This window comes from Panthera leo, chromosome B2 (genome assembly GCF_018350215.1).
Source record: "Panthera leo isolate Ple1 chromosome B2, P.leo_Ple1_pat1.1, whole genome shotgun sequence".
Taxonomy (NCBI): Eukaryota; Metazoa; Chordata; class Mammalia; order Carnivora; family Felidae; genus Panthera; species Panthera leo.
The window spans coordinates 52,282,003-52,297,843 of NC_056683.1; the positions used below are offsets into that span (position 1 = coordinate 52,282,003).

The 15,841-nt window shown below is 36.5% G+C and overlaps 1 protein-coding gene across 3 annotated transcripts in view; it reads left to right on the plus strand.

The window, feature by feature from the left end:
- HCRTR2 (hypocretin receptor 2) overlaps nucleotides 1-9,363 on the plus strand; it is a 107,498-nt gene extending 98,135 nt beyond the window's left edge. For all 3 annotated transcript variants that reach the window (XM_042937325.1, XM_042937326.1, XM_042937327.1), the window contains 3 exons: nucleotides 3,619-3,839; nucleotides 6,832-6,953; nucleotides 9,030-9,363. In XM_042937325.1, the coding sequence (XP_042793259.1) occupies nucleotides 3,619-3,839; nucleotides 6,832-6,953; nucleotides 9,030-9,259 (573 nt within the window). In that variant the 3' untranslated portion in view covers nucleotides 9,260-9,363. The remainder of the gene's footprint in view (nucleotides 1-3,618; nucleotides 3,840-6,831; nucleotides 6,954-9,029) is intronic.
- Nucleotides 9,364-15,841: the final 6,478 nt, after the last annotated feature.

The following is a 15,841-nucleotide window of genomic DNA, read 5'->3' on the forward strand; positions in this document are numbered from 1 at the left end:
TTTTAGGATAACTGTGGTCTTATAAAATTAGTCAGAAAGTATAATTGTTTCTTGGAATTCAGAAAGAGTCTGAATCAGATTGGTAGTGTTTATTTTTACTGTTCTATCGAATTGATCGATCAGGAACAATGATCCTATCTGGGTCTGGAAGGTTTGTTTTTTTTTGTTTTTGTTTTTTTTTTTTTGTTTTTTTTGTAGCAAGGTTTGGAATTATAGTGTCAGTTTCAGTAATCTTTATTTTTTTTAAGGTATTTATCCATCTCATTTAAGATTGCAAATGTATTGGTTGTTCATAATATTCTCTATTCTTTTAATGTATGCCACACGTTTGCCTTTTCTTGTGACTTAATCCTGGTCACAAATACTTTAAGAAAGGGCAGGTTTCAAGGTCCATCATTTACATGATATTTCCAATTCATAATTGTGGTAATATCTCTTCCAGGATATATTTTCATATCAAAGATGATTTTAAAGTTTATTTAAAATAATGGAATAAATGTAGTGTGTGTGTGTGTGTGTGTGTGTGTGTGTGTCCACGAACTTTCCACAGTCAGATGGTTGAGCCTTTCCTAAGATGGCAGGGGAAGACCTTCCTCCATGGACAGCCTACCAGGCTGGATTTCTCAATTGCCCTTTTGTATGATTATTTAATCCACGTAACTAGGCATAAAAATTTACTGACTTCCATAATACATTGTGTTGAAGCTTATAAATGGAAACGATGGGAAAAAAGATAGACTCTGTAGTGAGACAGGACTAAATGCTAATTCTGACTTGTTAGATGGAGACATGGGTATTTTATTTAACCCTTCTCAATGCTCGATCATGTATAAGTGGGATTTGGAATTATCTGCTTTTAGGAACACATTAATGATTACTCCAGACTATACATAGTTTGTGATGCTCAGTTATTATAGGCATTTTCTAATATTTTTACGTGGACTTTCTCTAGACATATGACTTATCAGTGGAGACATTTGTAGGTGTCCTCAAGATGAGTTCAGGATTAAACATATTCTATCCTTATTCAGATCATCAGCTAAAAGAGAGCATTATCACTGGTTTTGTTTGTTTTTAATTCTGATGGCAGAGACCATAGCCATTTTCCCTGTGGCAGTTTCTCTTTATGGGAAATATGTTTCTGACGGTTGAGGAAGTTATCAGCTGCAGGATATTGTTTCTTTCCTTCAGGGAAGCACTCAATAATAGAATTGCTAAAGTTTAAATGATCTCTAAGAGATCATTTAGAAAACAGTTCAAGATCATTTAGCAGACATTTATAGGGTTACTCATGCTAGAGTTTTTCTGGAACTTTCCAATATCCATTGCACTTTCTCCTCAATTATTTAAAAGAAAGACTGTTTAAAAAGAGACTCACAGAGGAGAAAGGATTCTCAGTGCCTACCCCCACAACCAATAATATAGATAAGAAGATTTTTAGGACCACTACTGTCTGAAAAGGTCAAGTCTACATGACAGAACATACAGAGCCAGAAAAGAAATAATTTATCAAATGTATTTCTATTTAAGGGCAATTTTTCATTAACTTCATGTGTTTCTTTTTGAGAGGGAATAGTTATTGGTCAACAGAAGCTCTGTGTGGAAATCAAAAATTTTCAACTGTGTTGAAAACAGTAAAATTCTGCTTTCAACGATTATCTAACACAGTTGAATCTTGTGATGTATAAAAACAGAGTCCATATGACGTCCATTCTGATAGAGCACAGGGACACATTGGTCTGTCTTGGCTTGCAGCACAGAGATAAAAACAACAATTGAATAATCTTAACAGAACTAAGGTGACCAAAGAGTGAGTCTTCATGAGAATGAGAACACGGCTATGGTGTGTTAGCGCATTTTCCTCTTAAAAAATTATGCATGCTGAATTTTATTGTTATGCTCACTAAACCCTATCAATCTTCATGAGTTTGTAATTAAGAAAATATTATACTTGGAAGGACTCCCTGCCATTATCAAATAACTTTGAAAAGAAATGGAAAAGTACAAGTTGTATAATTATTGTTACAAATTCCAGCTATTTGAAATGTTAATATAAGACCACAAGGGATTCTCACGATTTTTGTGTGCATTTTAAAGGACCAGACTGGAGCATGAAATTGGTTTCAAGCAATTTCATAACAATACGTAGTAAACAATGGAGAACAGTTTATTTTTTTCGTCCCTTCACTCAAGGTTTGCACTGGCCAAACCTGAAAAACAAAGTCTAATAAAAAGCACTAGGTAGTTAAGTCCTATCTGTCCATCTGACAGCAGATGGCAGTAGTGACGCATGAAAAAAAATCCATTCAGGTTTCTTTTGCAATTACCTATTAGGTTTTCCCTGTCTTTACACTGAGGTATCTGAACAGAACTGGGAATTCCTAATAAGAGAATATGGTTGTCATCCTTTTACATCTCTTTTTTTGCCAGTTTTTATTTCTCTCGCATTTTAATTAAGACTTGTTTGCTGGTTTTGTTTTTAAGAGCAGTTTCAGGTTCACAGCAAAATTGTGTGGAAGATACAGAGGTTTCTCTGCCTCCTACCTTCACTCATAAAGTACCTCCCCGTTATCCATATCCCTCACTTAAGTGATATATATATTACAAGTGATATATATATATAAGTGAGATATATATATATATAAGTGAGATATATATATATATATATATATATATATATATATATATATATATTACAACTGATAAACCTACACGGATCTACTAAGCCCAAAGTCCAGAATTTACCTAAGAGTTCACCTTTGATATTGTACATTCTATGGGTTTGGACTGTGTATCCAAATACATTGTATAATGTGTATTGTATAATGACATGTATCCATCATTATGGCATCATATAGAGTATTTTTACTGCTCCAAGAATCCTCTGTTCTCTGCTTAGTAACCCCCCATCCCACCCCACCTCCAGCCCCTGGGAACCATTGATCTTTTTGCTGTCTCTCTGATTTTACCATTTCTAAGATGTCATATACTTGTAGCCTTTTCAGATTGGATTCTTTTACTTACTAATACACATTTAAGTTCCCTATGATTTTTCATGGCTTAATATCTCACTTCTTTTCAGCCCTGAATGATATTCCATTGTCTGGATATACAACTTCTCTGTTTATAAAGAGATAGCTTTTCCATTTGAGCTCTCTTTAGACCTTAATAAAAATGGGATGTTTCAGGGGCATCTGAGTGGCTCAGTCTGTTAAGTGTCCAACATGGGCTCAGATCGTGATCTCACAGTCTGTGGGTTTGGGACCCGTGTTGGACTATAGGCTGACAGCTCAGAGCCTAGAGCCTGCTTCCCATTCTGTCTCCCTCTCTCTGCCGTTGACCACCTCCTCCCTTTTCTCTCTCAAAAATAAATAAACATTAAAAATTTATTTTTAAAAATGGGATTTTTCAATTTTCTTTTCCACCACAAATCCTATTTGACACTCCACTGTATTACTCAAGAACATACTTAACTCAGCAAACGTTCTGGGGGAAACAGGCCTTTAACCTCCCTGGACCACAGGCATCCAGAATACTCTCCTTCTTATATCTTTGGGTTACTTCTCCAAAGTGGAACATCCCTGAGTCAGATGGCAATAAAGTTTCTGCTCCTTTCAGATCCCTGGAACATCATCTGTAGTTCAGAGAAAATGGAAGCCCCTGCAGCCTACTTCACAGCCTCGAGGGTCGGGACAGCAGACCAAGTCCAGGATTAGTGCTGTGGCCGCTGAAATAAAGCAGATCCGAGCCAGACGGAAAACAGCCCGGATGCTAATGGTTGTGCTTTTGGTGTTTGCAATTTGCTATCTACCGATTAGCATCCTCAACGTGCTAAAGAGGTAAAGTTCACCCATTATTTCAAAACAAAGTGGCTGTCATTTCTTGGTTCTTAATTAAGTTCTTTTTTTTTTTCTTTCTTCTTAAGCCAGAGAAAAATCTAAGCCCTTTGCCTAGATAGTTGTCAGGCCAGATAACTGAATGTGTTGTGACTATCAGGTAAGGCAGACAGCCTTTTTAGTATGCTCAGACTCTATAAGCTCTTGTCCATGGAAATTCTCTGTTGAGTGGCAGACATAAAACAGAGGTTCCCCTGACCTCTTTGAGCTAATTGCTGAGCCTTAGTTGCAAAAAAAGTTCTAATGCAAAAAACAAAACAAAACAAACAAAAGAAACAAAACAAAACCAAAAAAAAAGCAACAACAGCAAACATTGACAGCTTGGAGTTCTTTTTTGATCAGAACAAATGGGCTTTCCAAAACTTTGTTCTCCTACATAGGGAATTATGACAGGATTCTATCGAAAAGATAAAAGGAGATAAGAATGTTTTGTTAGCATCCTAATTATACTTAAAAGTGCATTTGTGAGCACCCTCAAAAAAATGGAATCAGGACTCATACTGTGTTTTAAATGTTTAAATGAAAAAAAAAAAGAAAGAAAATGTATTTCCTGAAGTCACTGAATTAAGCTCAAGGTGACTATTAATAAAAGCACACAACTTTTCAGAGAGAGAAAGTATGTTATTTGTTAGGCCGCAGATACACTGTTAAGTGAAAACAATTGACCAACGTGAACAGCCAGTACAGGGGCCATGGTACACATGAACTTCACAGCCAGCCAACTTTATTGGGAATTATCATAACTGTTGCAAACGGACTGGCCCCAAGGTAATAGTAATTTTGTTTATAATAGGCTTCGAACTTAAACTGGGGTTGCTCCTCTCAGTTTTCCCTGATTCAGAGTCCATATCATATTCCTCACAGCTGGAGACTCTGGAGAGCGGCAACTTTGGCTGGAGTCACACACACTAAAGGTGGTAGAGCCAGCTGCAGAAATTTCTCATTCTCCTTGGCCCTTGTTTTTAAGGGCTTAATAACTTTTTCGATGGAAAGTGAACTTTTGCTCAGTAATATTATTTAGTATAGATGCAGCCTTAAGGCGTAAGCTTTTTGGTAGCATGGAACGTATACTGACTCATGAGAAGCGACTTTGCCCTCCATAACTTTTCATAATGCCTCTCTTACTTTTCTTGACCACAGAAATCCCAAACAAATTTATTCTGATCTCTGGATAGACGATCTTTTCTATTCCTAAGAGCTTTATAAACACGATATGCTACTGAATGATTTTCTCCTTTTTAAAAAAATTTTTTTGGACTTTGTTGTCTGTCTAAATTCGATGAAAATGGGATTTACTGCTCTCTGGATTGCTTGTTTGGATTTCCTGAATCTTAGCATTTGTACCTGTCTTTTAGCTAGTTCCAAATATCTACTTGTCTGTCATATTTTTTCTTATTTTTCTACCTTTAACATCTCCCTTTCCAAGGAAAAATGGCTAAGAAGAAAGTCTATGTAAAATTTAAAATATTTTCGATTTTTTTGAGCATTCTGCTCTTTTCCATAAAATTTGAAAAACAAAAAAACCAAACACTTCAAGTAACCCTGAAGATTGTTTTGCTCTTTACTACACACATTTTCTTCAAATGCTTATCTCTTTGTTTGTTCTTGTAAGATCATGCTTGTGTTTCTTTCTCTCACCAATGAATTTCTAAATCCTTTTTCCTGGAAACAATTTTTGCCCAACTAGTCGAAACCTGCTTCTTTAAAGTAGTTCTAGTTTGTCTAGGATTTCAAAGATATATTATGGTAGAGGGTCATAAGAGACCATTAATTCCATAACAGACCATTAATTGTCCATGTTATTTCACTCCATATTGTATTTTTGTAAAACTCGAGTACTCCACAGAACATCACTTTATTGCCGAAAGGCATTTCTATCATGGGCACCATCATGTGTAATCAAATTACACAATCAATGATGGAGCCTCTGGCAGGGAATGAATTATCTTCAGCCTATAAAATTAATTATTGGGTAGTTACAAGTTACCTACTGTTGGCTAGTGAATACAATTTGATAGATGAGATATTTCTGAATATGAAACAAATCTTAAAAATGATGTTTAAGGATAAAATAAATATTTTTCAGAGTTTAAAATAATGAAGATTTTTCTTTTTTCTTTTCTTTTTTTTTTTTTTTTTTTTTTTTTTACTTATTTTGAGAGAGAGAGAGAGAGAGAGAGAGAGAGAGAGAGAGAGAATCCCAAGCAGGCTCAACACTGTTACTGCAGAGCCAGATAAGGGGCTCAAACTCACGAACTGTGAAATCATGACCTGAGCCGAGATCAAGAGATGTTCAACTGACTGAGCCACCTGGCACCCGCAGAGTTTAAAATAATAAATAAAACACTAAAACTCATGAATTTTAAGAAGTTACCAGAATTTTGCCTACTGAAAACTAGTTCCTCTCTGGCCATAATGAATTCCCAGAAGACAAATTTCAACAAGGCTGGGGAGATTGTAGTTGAAAAATGGTGAAACTTTGATCAGTGCACGAATGTAGAAAGGAAGAAGTACACAGAGACTACAGTTTAGGAGTGCTTTTTAAATGATGCCCAAAACGGAATATTAGCAAACATTGATCAATTGTATTTAGAAACAATATGAAAGAAGGAACATAGATATATATGTGACTTCTGTACACTTACCCACCAGAAAGAGTATTGCATTTACTATTTATGGGAGAGAAAGATCCTTCTCTGATCCGATTTGGCTTTTGATTTACTAATTGTGCCATGGAGATTTTGTTCAGGTTCTGAGGTTTTTCTAAACTCACAATGGTAGCATAAACCAATGCCCACTGCAGAGGAGAACAGGGGTTAAGCAGCCTCTATCAAGGGCTATGTTCACACTTGAATTTCATTATTTGAAAGGTACTTTTCAAAATCACATTGGATTTTCTGTCACTGTTTTTTGGTTTGGTTTGTTTTTCCTACAGAGTATTTGGGATGTTTACCCACACAGAAGACAGAGAGACTGTATATGCCTGGTTTACATTTTCACACTGGCTCGTATATGCCAATAGTGCTGCGAACCCAATTATTTACAATTTTCTCAGTGGTGAGTTTTCAACTGTTTCTTCCATGCAAACCACAATTCTAACCAAGGGCAAGGGATCAATGACCAGCAGGGTGTTGAACACTCTTGAAATGTGTAAAGAGCTTAAGTGCCATATAATGAGAATTTTTTCCCCCCGATGTAATTTGTCTTGAGTTTTTCTTCCCCTTATGAGAAGGAGCCTCTTACCTAACTCATCAGAGGAAATCATGTAAGCAATTTTCCCCATAAAATTTAAAAGAAATGTTGAAATAGGAAAGTGAAAATTGTAAGAACTGAATACCACAGAATCTTGCTTGCCATACATTAAACTTATGATTTACCAAAATGTAAAACAAATTTATCTGAAAATAAAACAGACTTGCTATATTATTTCCTTTGACAACACTGAGATTGCCTAATTGAGGTTGAATTAGAACCCTTCCACTTTTAGGTAGGTTTCTGTATTTGCATTTCTCTTATCAGTAACATCTCTTGGGTTTATCTCAAGATTTCTCAATGACCACCAAAAAATGATATTACTCCTAAATAACGCACAAACTAAATCACACACACACACACACACACACACACACACACACACACCTCTAACTGATTTAATCTGTCTCTGTTTATGGAACCAACATAATTATAAAAGTCAATTAACTAATTGTTTTATTTACAAACATTTTTCCTGGCTGACTTCTAAAACTGTGTTTTAATTAGTTACATCTTTACACTGTCTTCTTCTCTAACCAGTTGGTCATTTCTTTCTCATTGCTATCCCTAAATATATGATCATTTAATGTGGAAGAAAAAGCAATTCATTTTATGACATACTTAATAAAAAATGTGTATTTTCCAACTTCATCTTTAGTCTTGTGGGTTGTATGGGTTATTAAAAAAAAGACAATCAATTAGACTTTTTTTTAAGCAACTTTTCTTGTTGTTTTTTTCTTGATCATGGCATATACCGTATATAAACCTGCTTTATTTCATCTTTCAGAGAATCAGGTGGTGGAGCTTTATTTTGTATTCGGTTGTCCGTTTTCATGCTTTCCCCTGCTACATCCAACCCCTGTCTCTAAAATAAAGATGGCATTAGGTCTTAGATAACCAGATACAACTCACTGCTCATGTGCTGTTTGAAGAGCTAAGGGGCCATGTGGAGCTCTGTCTTGGAAAGCAATGAAGAAGCCACTGCCTTGAGGTTAGGAAATGACTAAGGGCCTGACCCTTGCACTAAGCAGATAAAACCCACTAAGAGGTTGTGTAAGGAGAAGTATTTGAAGTCAAGGCCACAGAACCAAGTCAAAGTCAGAGGGTTGAGTGAGGCAGGGGAGGTGCTGATAACCACTGGGGACTTGGCTGGTGCCTCCTATTTTGCTACACCCTTGAACCTTCCCTTCTTGTGTTGTCACTCAATCACCCAGTTTGGTAATTGAGGCTCAGAGAGAACACGGATGACTCCCAGTGCTGTTCGTTTTTCCTTTAAAAAGATGATTATTTCATTTTCATACTTCTCCAGTTTCACGTCAGTAATTTAAAGGCAAGAAAGAACTTCCTTCAGTTTTTTGTTCTGCTTTATGCCGAATTATAAAGCTTTAGAAATTCTCTACGTATTCTAAGATTTTTTTTTATAGATTCTTTGTTGAACTCAGTGTGCCAGTAGAACAGTTTCTTCAGAGGACAATAAAGGGATAATTTCTGTATAGTCATGGCTATATACAATACAGCTTTCATCATTTTTGAAGTTATTAAATAACTCTGGACATCCTACTAATGATCACTTTTATTATAGTTAATCTAAATAACCCACACTCACAAATACAGAAGGTTTAACCCTGAAGGAATAAATCAAACTCCAAGCATCACACATGAAAAGCAGTTACATTATTTTAGGGAAATATCTTATTGTTTCAGGAGTCTACCCAGCTTCTAATAACACAATTTCCTCTTCCTGTTTCCCACTTTTCCCAAAATGTTGCACCTCATTGTTAGTTTGGCTCAAGGCAGCAGCTTATTTGTACCCTACTCATGGATTTGTTGAAACATGTTTATGCTTATTTCTTTTTCCTTTCATTCTCCCCGATTTGGCAGGAAAGTTTCGAGAGGAATTTAAAGCTGCATTTTCTTGCTGTTGCCTTGGAGTTCACCATCGCCAGGAGGACCGGCTCACCCGGGGCCGGACCAGCACAGAGAGCCGGAAGTCTTTGACCACCCAGATCAGCAACTTTGACAACATATCAAAACTCTCCGAGCAAGTTGTCCTCACCAGCATAAGCACACTCCCAACAGCCAATGGAGCGGGGCCACTTCAAAACTGGTAGAATCTTCTTTCATATGACAGGGATATCTGAGTAAAACTATTCTTTTTTAAAAATGTCTGTACACACAGATTTTATTATCCTAGCGATCTGAAGCTAAAATTACTTTGTGGCTCTTTCTTTCTTCTTTCTTTCTTTCTTTCTTTCTTTCTTTCTTTCTTTCTTTCTTTTTTTCTTTCATTTTCATCTATTGCTCTTTGGAAATAAAAAACAAAGTCAGTTTAAAATAATTTCTCCACTTTTGATTTAAACATGGTAGAAGTCTGACCTTCAACTGAATTTATTTCAGGCTATTTCAGTTTTAGTTTCATGTATTATGATTTATGTCAATTAAATGTTTGAATATTTTTAATTCTAATTGTTATTTTAATCTCTCACCTTCAGATCGATTGCAAAAAATTACCAAAAGTTATCCAATGATTTTCTTTGGTTTACTAAAAGAAGTAGCAATTACTAACTCTGCATTAACAACAGACATGTTAGTTGATTTCATAGTTTTAAAAAAATCACAAAAGACTCATTATGATGTGCCATCTGAGAGAATATTTATATACAAAATAGCATATTATATTAGATAACTCTCAAAAGCTATCTTTCAAAACTATCTAAAAATATATACTATTAAACTTTATTTTCCATGAATCTTATCACCCATTTACACACTTTTCTCAGGTCTGTAACCTTACCATTGCTAACGTTTGTCATCCCAACATATGGCCAGTAAGACTGTATTACAATAACAATTTTGGAGTAACTACAGATACATAATGATCTCCATATCTAAGAAAAGACTTCAGTATTTGAGAATCAGATAGGATTCTTCTAACCAATGAAAACGATATAGTTGGCCTTGCAGGATTAGATTAAGAATACAATTTACAAAGGAAAGGGGCAGAGGACTACCAAGTCACAGCTGGGTCCCATATGGGAGAGTTACTCCTGCCATGGAGATTCCTTGGTAAATATTTGCATTTATTTACATTTCATAAACATTTATCAAATATTTATGGAAGCGCACCCACTGTGCTAGGTGCTAGGGAATGAGGTAGGGGTGGATGTACACGTGCCTTCAAAATTGCTCTAGGTTACTGAGGGGGACATGTTGATAGAATTTGCAGGGCAGCCAACTTCTCTGGGGGACAGATTTGAACATGGATGGAGCAGCGGAGCAACCCACATGGGACATAAACAGTAGAGTTGCGCTGTTTCCCATTCATTCAGTGACACAGTCTATGTCTGCAGATTCCATGTAGACCAACAGGTGGATAGAATGTAAGTGCTGGCTCTTAGCTCGCACCCAAATGAGGAGCCGCCCAGCATATTTTGTACAAATGTGAGATCTGCAATTCAAAGCACTGGATATTTTAAACTTGTCCCTCTTCAAAATCTCTCTAATTCAAATATTCACTTTAAAATTGAATTAAAAGTAAAAGATATTCATGAAAGCTGCTCTTCTCCTCATGTGATAGCAGCAGGTGTCCTTATTTTACTGAAATACAAGATGTGGAGAACAATATTTAAGAAAGATTTTTATAGAAGGTAACAAATAATCTTGTTCATCTCTATTTCTCAACTCATCGCTTTCTGAAAGAAGTAACACAGCCAGATTTTCCACAAGTTGTTTTCCTGTTTTAGAATGTGTGGCGACCGTGTGCTTTTTACTACTCAAAGCCAAAACGACTCTCACATACAAGGTTTACTGAAATTCACTTGTTAATTATGAGAAAGATATCAACAAAAGCGAAATGTTATAACTCTCTCCTTTCTTCCCTTTGTACATTGGAGAACTTTCTTAATTATGCTGCATGAAAGGAGGGTTGTAATTTTTAGATTGTCATAGGAGCTAGCATTTTAAATAGTTTGAGGGTACTTCAAGTAATACTGATAATATGCCTTAATGCCGAAGTAGTGTCTCAGAATAAGAGCTAAGTTATTTAGATTGTAATATATCTAGTTCTTTATCATTTAAGAAAGAGAGGGATTGGGAGAGGGAGAGCAAGCCAGAGGGAGTGGGAAATGGAGAGAGAAAGAGGCTCAGAGAAGCAGCAGTTGTATGATTGCCTATTAAGGACAAACTCAGAAGTCAAGATTCCTTTGCTGTAAATCAGTGATTCTCAACATGTGGTTTCTGAACCATCAACATCAGCATCACCTAAGAACTTACTAGGCATGCACATTTCCACCCTATCTCAGATCTGCTGAATCAGAAACTTTGGAGGTGGCAGCCAGAAATCCGCGTGTTAACAAGCCCTACAGGTGATTCTGAAACACCTTAACATTTGAGAACCACTGCGCCAATTCCCACCTGACACCTGCTAAATAGCCCACGTGAAGTATTTTACTGCACAGCTGTCTACAACGGGCACGATCGTCATCACTACTGTCAGCCTGGCCAAAGGTCTGAAAGAAGAGGTTGAGTATCAAAGATGAATGTCACTCACTGTCATCCTACTCAAAGAAATAGTGGTTTACAAAACAGTGGCCCCTGTGTTATAAGCGCAGGGTCAAAGAAGGCTGGTTTTAAAGCACTTGTGTACTTTATGGATACCTGGATGACTTGAGTTCCTAACTAAAACTTTTAAATCTCCACCGTCACTTACACTTACTAAAGGCAAAGTTTTGTGGAAGCAGACAGTTTCTAAGAATGATCATTGCCTGGAAGGAAAACAAGCAAAAAACCACCAGTACCTACCAGAAACCGTGGTAATGGAGTATCTGACTGTGCAGGTTGCTTCCAATGTGTTGATACAGGAATCCTTCTAAGAGGTCTGGATTTAGAGTGGTTACCTTACTAGGACAAATGGTAAAGAAAGAGGTGTTCCCCAAACCTGCCAATCTTATGGAACAAAGGGTCAACTACTCACCTCATTATGTGCTAAATAACACAAATGAGACTTCTTATGAAAAGAATGTGTTGCAACTGTTTTATGCTATATATAGACTATCGCTCTTTTTTGCTATGTTTCAAGATTTAATGTAAAATGTCATTAGTGTTACTGAAATTTTGTTATCAACAAGGATGTGATGATTTTATCTAACACAGAATGCATTTGAACTTCATTATTTCTGAATTTCTACAAACCCATGATATTTGATATTTGAATTCGTTCATTCTTGGGAAGGGACAGCTCCCAGTTTCTGAGGAAAATGATGTATATTCTCCAAGTCTTAGAGTGTTTCTTGGATATTAAATGTTACAAACTATTGATGAGTTAATTGCAAAAGTGTTAGGCATAATGATATTGAATTTCACTCCCAGTGTACATTATTTTAGCAAAGATACAGCTAAATATGCTTATAAAATGTAGCCTGAATATACATAAGCCTGAAATATCAGAATGACAAACACCCACACATGCTTGTGGACACAGATTGTGAGGAGGGCTATCATTGTTTTAATACCAGTGTAATAATAATAGAATCTTTCACACTTGATATAAATCACAATCATAATCAGCTGCATTTCAAAACAAATCTGGTTAGTAAATCTGGTTGCAATTTAGAAAGTTTTTCAATTACAGTTAATTTTACAACAACTTTTCTACTTTCTACAAGTTGCAAGTCAAAAAAAGGAAATTCCATTAGTTACGTACAATTAGTTTTCAAATGGCATGAAGCAAAATAATTGACTTTTTAGAGATAATATGTAAACAAAAAATATTGTTAAAGCCTATTCTACTACTTTATGTACCTCAGAAAATGAAGTGCAAAGGCATGGAAAACACTGTTATCTTCCCAAATTCAAAGAGGATTGTTTTCTAGAATACTGCTGCAATTAAAGTGGGAGCAAAACAAACTCCCTCCCATTTGCCACGTATTTCTATTCTCTTAAATTTTCTTTCTCAGCTTTGGGGTTAGAATGTCTTTGAAGTTTTTCATGAATGTATTTCTATAACTGTTGTATCCCATGTGTGTGAAATCATGTCACTTGTTTAACAATTATCTTAGACATTTAAAGTTCTTTATGTCTGATTTACTGTGTCTTCATGAAGAAATTTCTTATCAAATCCATTGAGATTACATACCAACTATGAAAGATGCTCACTATGCAGTTTTTCTTAAATTTTTTTTTAATGTTTATTTATTTTTGAGAGAGACAGAGACAGAGACAAAATGTGAGCAAGGGAGGAGGGGCAGAGAGAGAGGAAGACACAGAATTCGAAGCAGGCTCCAGGCTCTGAGCTGCCAGCACAGAGCTCAACACGGGGCTTGAACTCATGAACTGTGAGATCATGACCATGACCGCTCAACCAACTGAGCCATCCAGGTGCCCCTCATTATGCAGTTTTTAAGTAAAAACTATATTGAGAGTTGTATAATCACATTCACACTGACCTCTCTATTGTATGAAAAATCTTGTTGTCGGTTGGATATGTTGGATATTCACTCATAACTAGTGTCAAATCTTTGCAGTTAAGGATTAAATTAAGCCCTGTGGTGCAGTACTTAATGATCCAAATATTTTTCCCAATAAGTTTATATAACTGGGGATAATCATGATAGAAAAGGTGTTTAATGTTGTTTTGGAGAGCAGGTACTAAAATAAGGATGGTTAAGATTAAAACAGAAATGTTTCATAAAAATTATTGAAAACTATTTACATGTATCATTAAATTTGGGAACTTTTATCAGAGTCAAGAGATTGAATTTTGTTTTGATTGAGAGAAAATGATGACCTTGTGATTTTCAATTTATCATGAGACTAATAAGTATGGCTTGCCCATAATTAAGAAATTTTTTTATTGGTCATTATATATAGAACTTTTAGGGCTCTTTTAAGTTAGTGGTAAATTTTAAAATGCATATTTTCTGTTTTTCACTTCCTAAATGATTCTGATACATGACAGAATCAACTGCCAAGGACTTTTATTTAAAAATCCGTTTGTACTCAGCACTGTTTATTCTAACTGGCATTGAAAATGTAGCCGCGGTAAGTAGACAAGATAAACCGTTGGCTCCATCTAGGCACATGCGATTTGAGTATGAGGTGGTTTCTAAAGACCAAGTGAAACTCTCAGCGCAGAATCTCAAGACTAGTTACCTCAGGGGTAAGGGTGTTTTGCTTTGAGTAAGCCGTTATTACAGCCTAGGTACTTGGCCACTCCTCTCAGAGTCAGCCCTGAAGAGAGGTTAACTCATCCCTGCTTTCGTCTAGGCCAGTGGCCGTGAAGGGGAAATGGGTAACAGAGGAAAGTCTCTTGAAGCACCCCTTTGTTCTTGCTCTGCTTTTACTATTTCTTTGCTCCCCAGCTGTGGCCCTTATCCCAGCCGTGGCCCTTATCCCAGCCTCCCCAAAGCTAAGCATGAGCACACCTCCCCCTACAGCCTGCCTTGCTCTACACCGTTCCCTGTCCTTTGTACTGCCCAGCCCCAGAGTTCTTGGTATCTCTGGAGGTGAACCTTGGCAAATGGTTAAGTTCAGAACAAATGAAGCAGAGCACCAGGAAAAAGAAAAAAGAAATTGTGCTTTTATGTCCAAAAATTATACTTTTACATCCTCCCAAAGCAAGCCCTTTCTTTTCTTTCCAGAATATCTATGTTTCTCGGTGGCCTTTAGGAGCCGTGTCAGCTTCCACTGCCTAAGCTTGCTGCCTCAACTTGGAAGGGAACCCAGCTTTGGAACACTCAGGCCAAGGGAAGGGCATGGCAGGTCACCAAGGATATATGCCTGAGGAGGCAGTGCTTGTGTCGTCTTTGGAAACAATACATCTGTTTCATCCTTTGGCTTTTTATAAGTCCAGCTGCTATGCAACAGCAGAAAGATAATACTCAACTAAAAAGAAACTATTGTTTATTATGTCATCAATTTCTTTTTTTTTTTTTTAAATGCTTATTTATTTTGAGGGAGAGAGAGAGTGAGTGCTAGCAGGGGAGGGGCAGAGAGAGAAAGGGAGACAGAGAATCCCAAGCCATCAGCACAAAGCCCAATGTGGGGACCGAACTCATAAACTGTGAGATCATACCTGAGCTGAAACCATAAGTTGGACACTGAACTGACTGAGCCACCCAGGCACCCCTGTAATCAATTTCTAATTAATTTCACAGCATCGGAGTTAACATGATAATTTCCAAAGGGAGAAGGGTATAAACAAAATGTTTGTGGGACAGGGAAATCTTAACAGTGTGTGGCATCATAAAGCTTAATTTGTTGCAGATGTGATAATAAGATCATGTCTGGAAAGAAGTGATGCTCTCTCACAGGGACACAGATTAAAAAATTCTCTTTATATGGTTCAGGAAGATGAAGTGGAGAACTGGCTTATAAAGCCATTTCTAGATCATGCAGAATATCCCCTAAAGAATGGGAAAAGATGTCAATTTAGAGTATTACCAACACATCAGCACATATATACGTATGTACGTATGTGTGTATAACAGTGATTATATATATATACACATATGTATATGTGTATGTGTGTGTATAGATAGATAGATATTTAGTGTGAGAATATCCCCCAAAGCGTGCTAATTTCATACCCCAGCCTTTTAAAGATTTCCCATCATCTTCCTTCATCTGGTTTACTCCTCTCTTAGATTATATCTTTTAGACTGGTGGCTAGTTTTCCTCTCTTATACAAATACCTA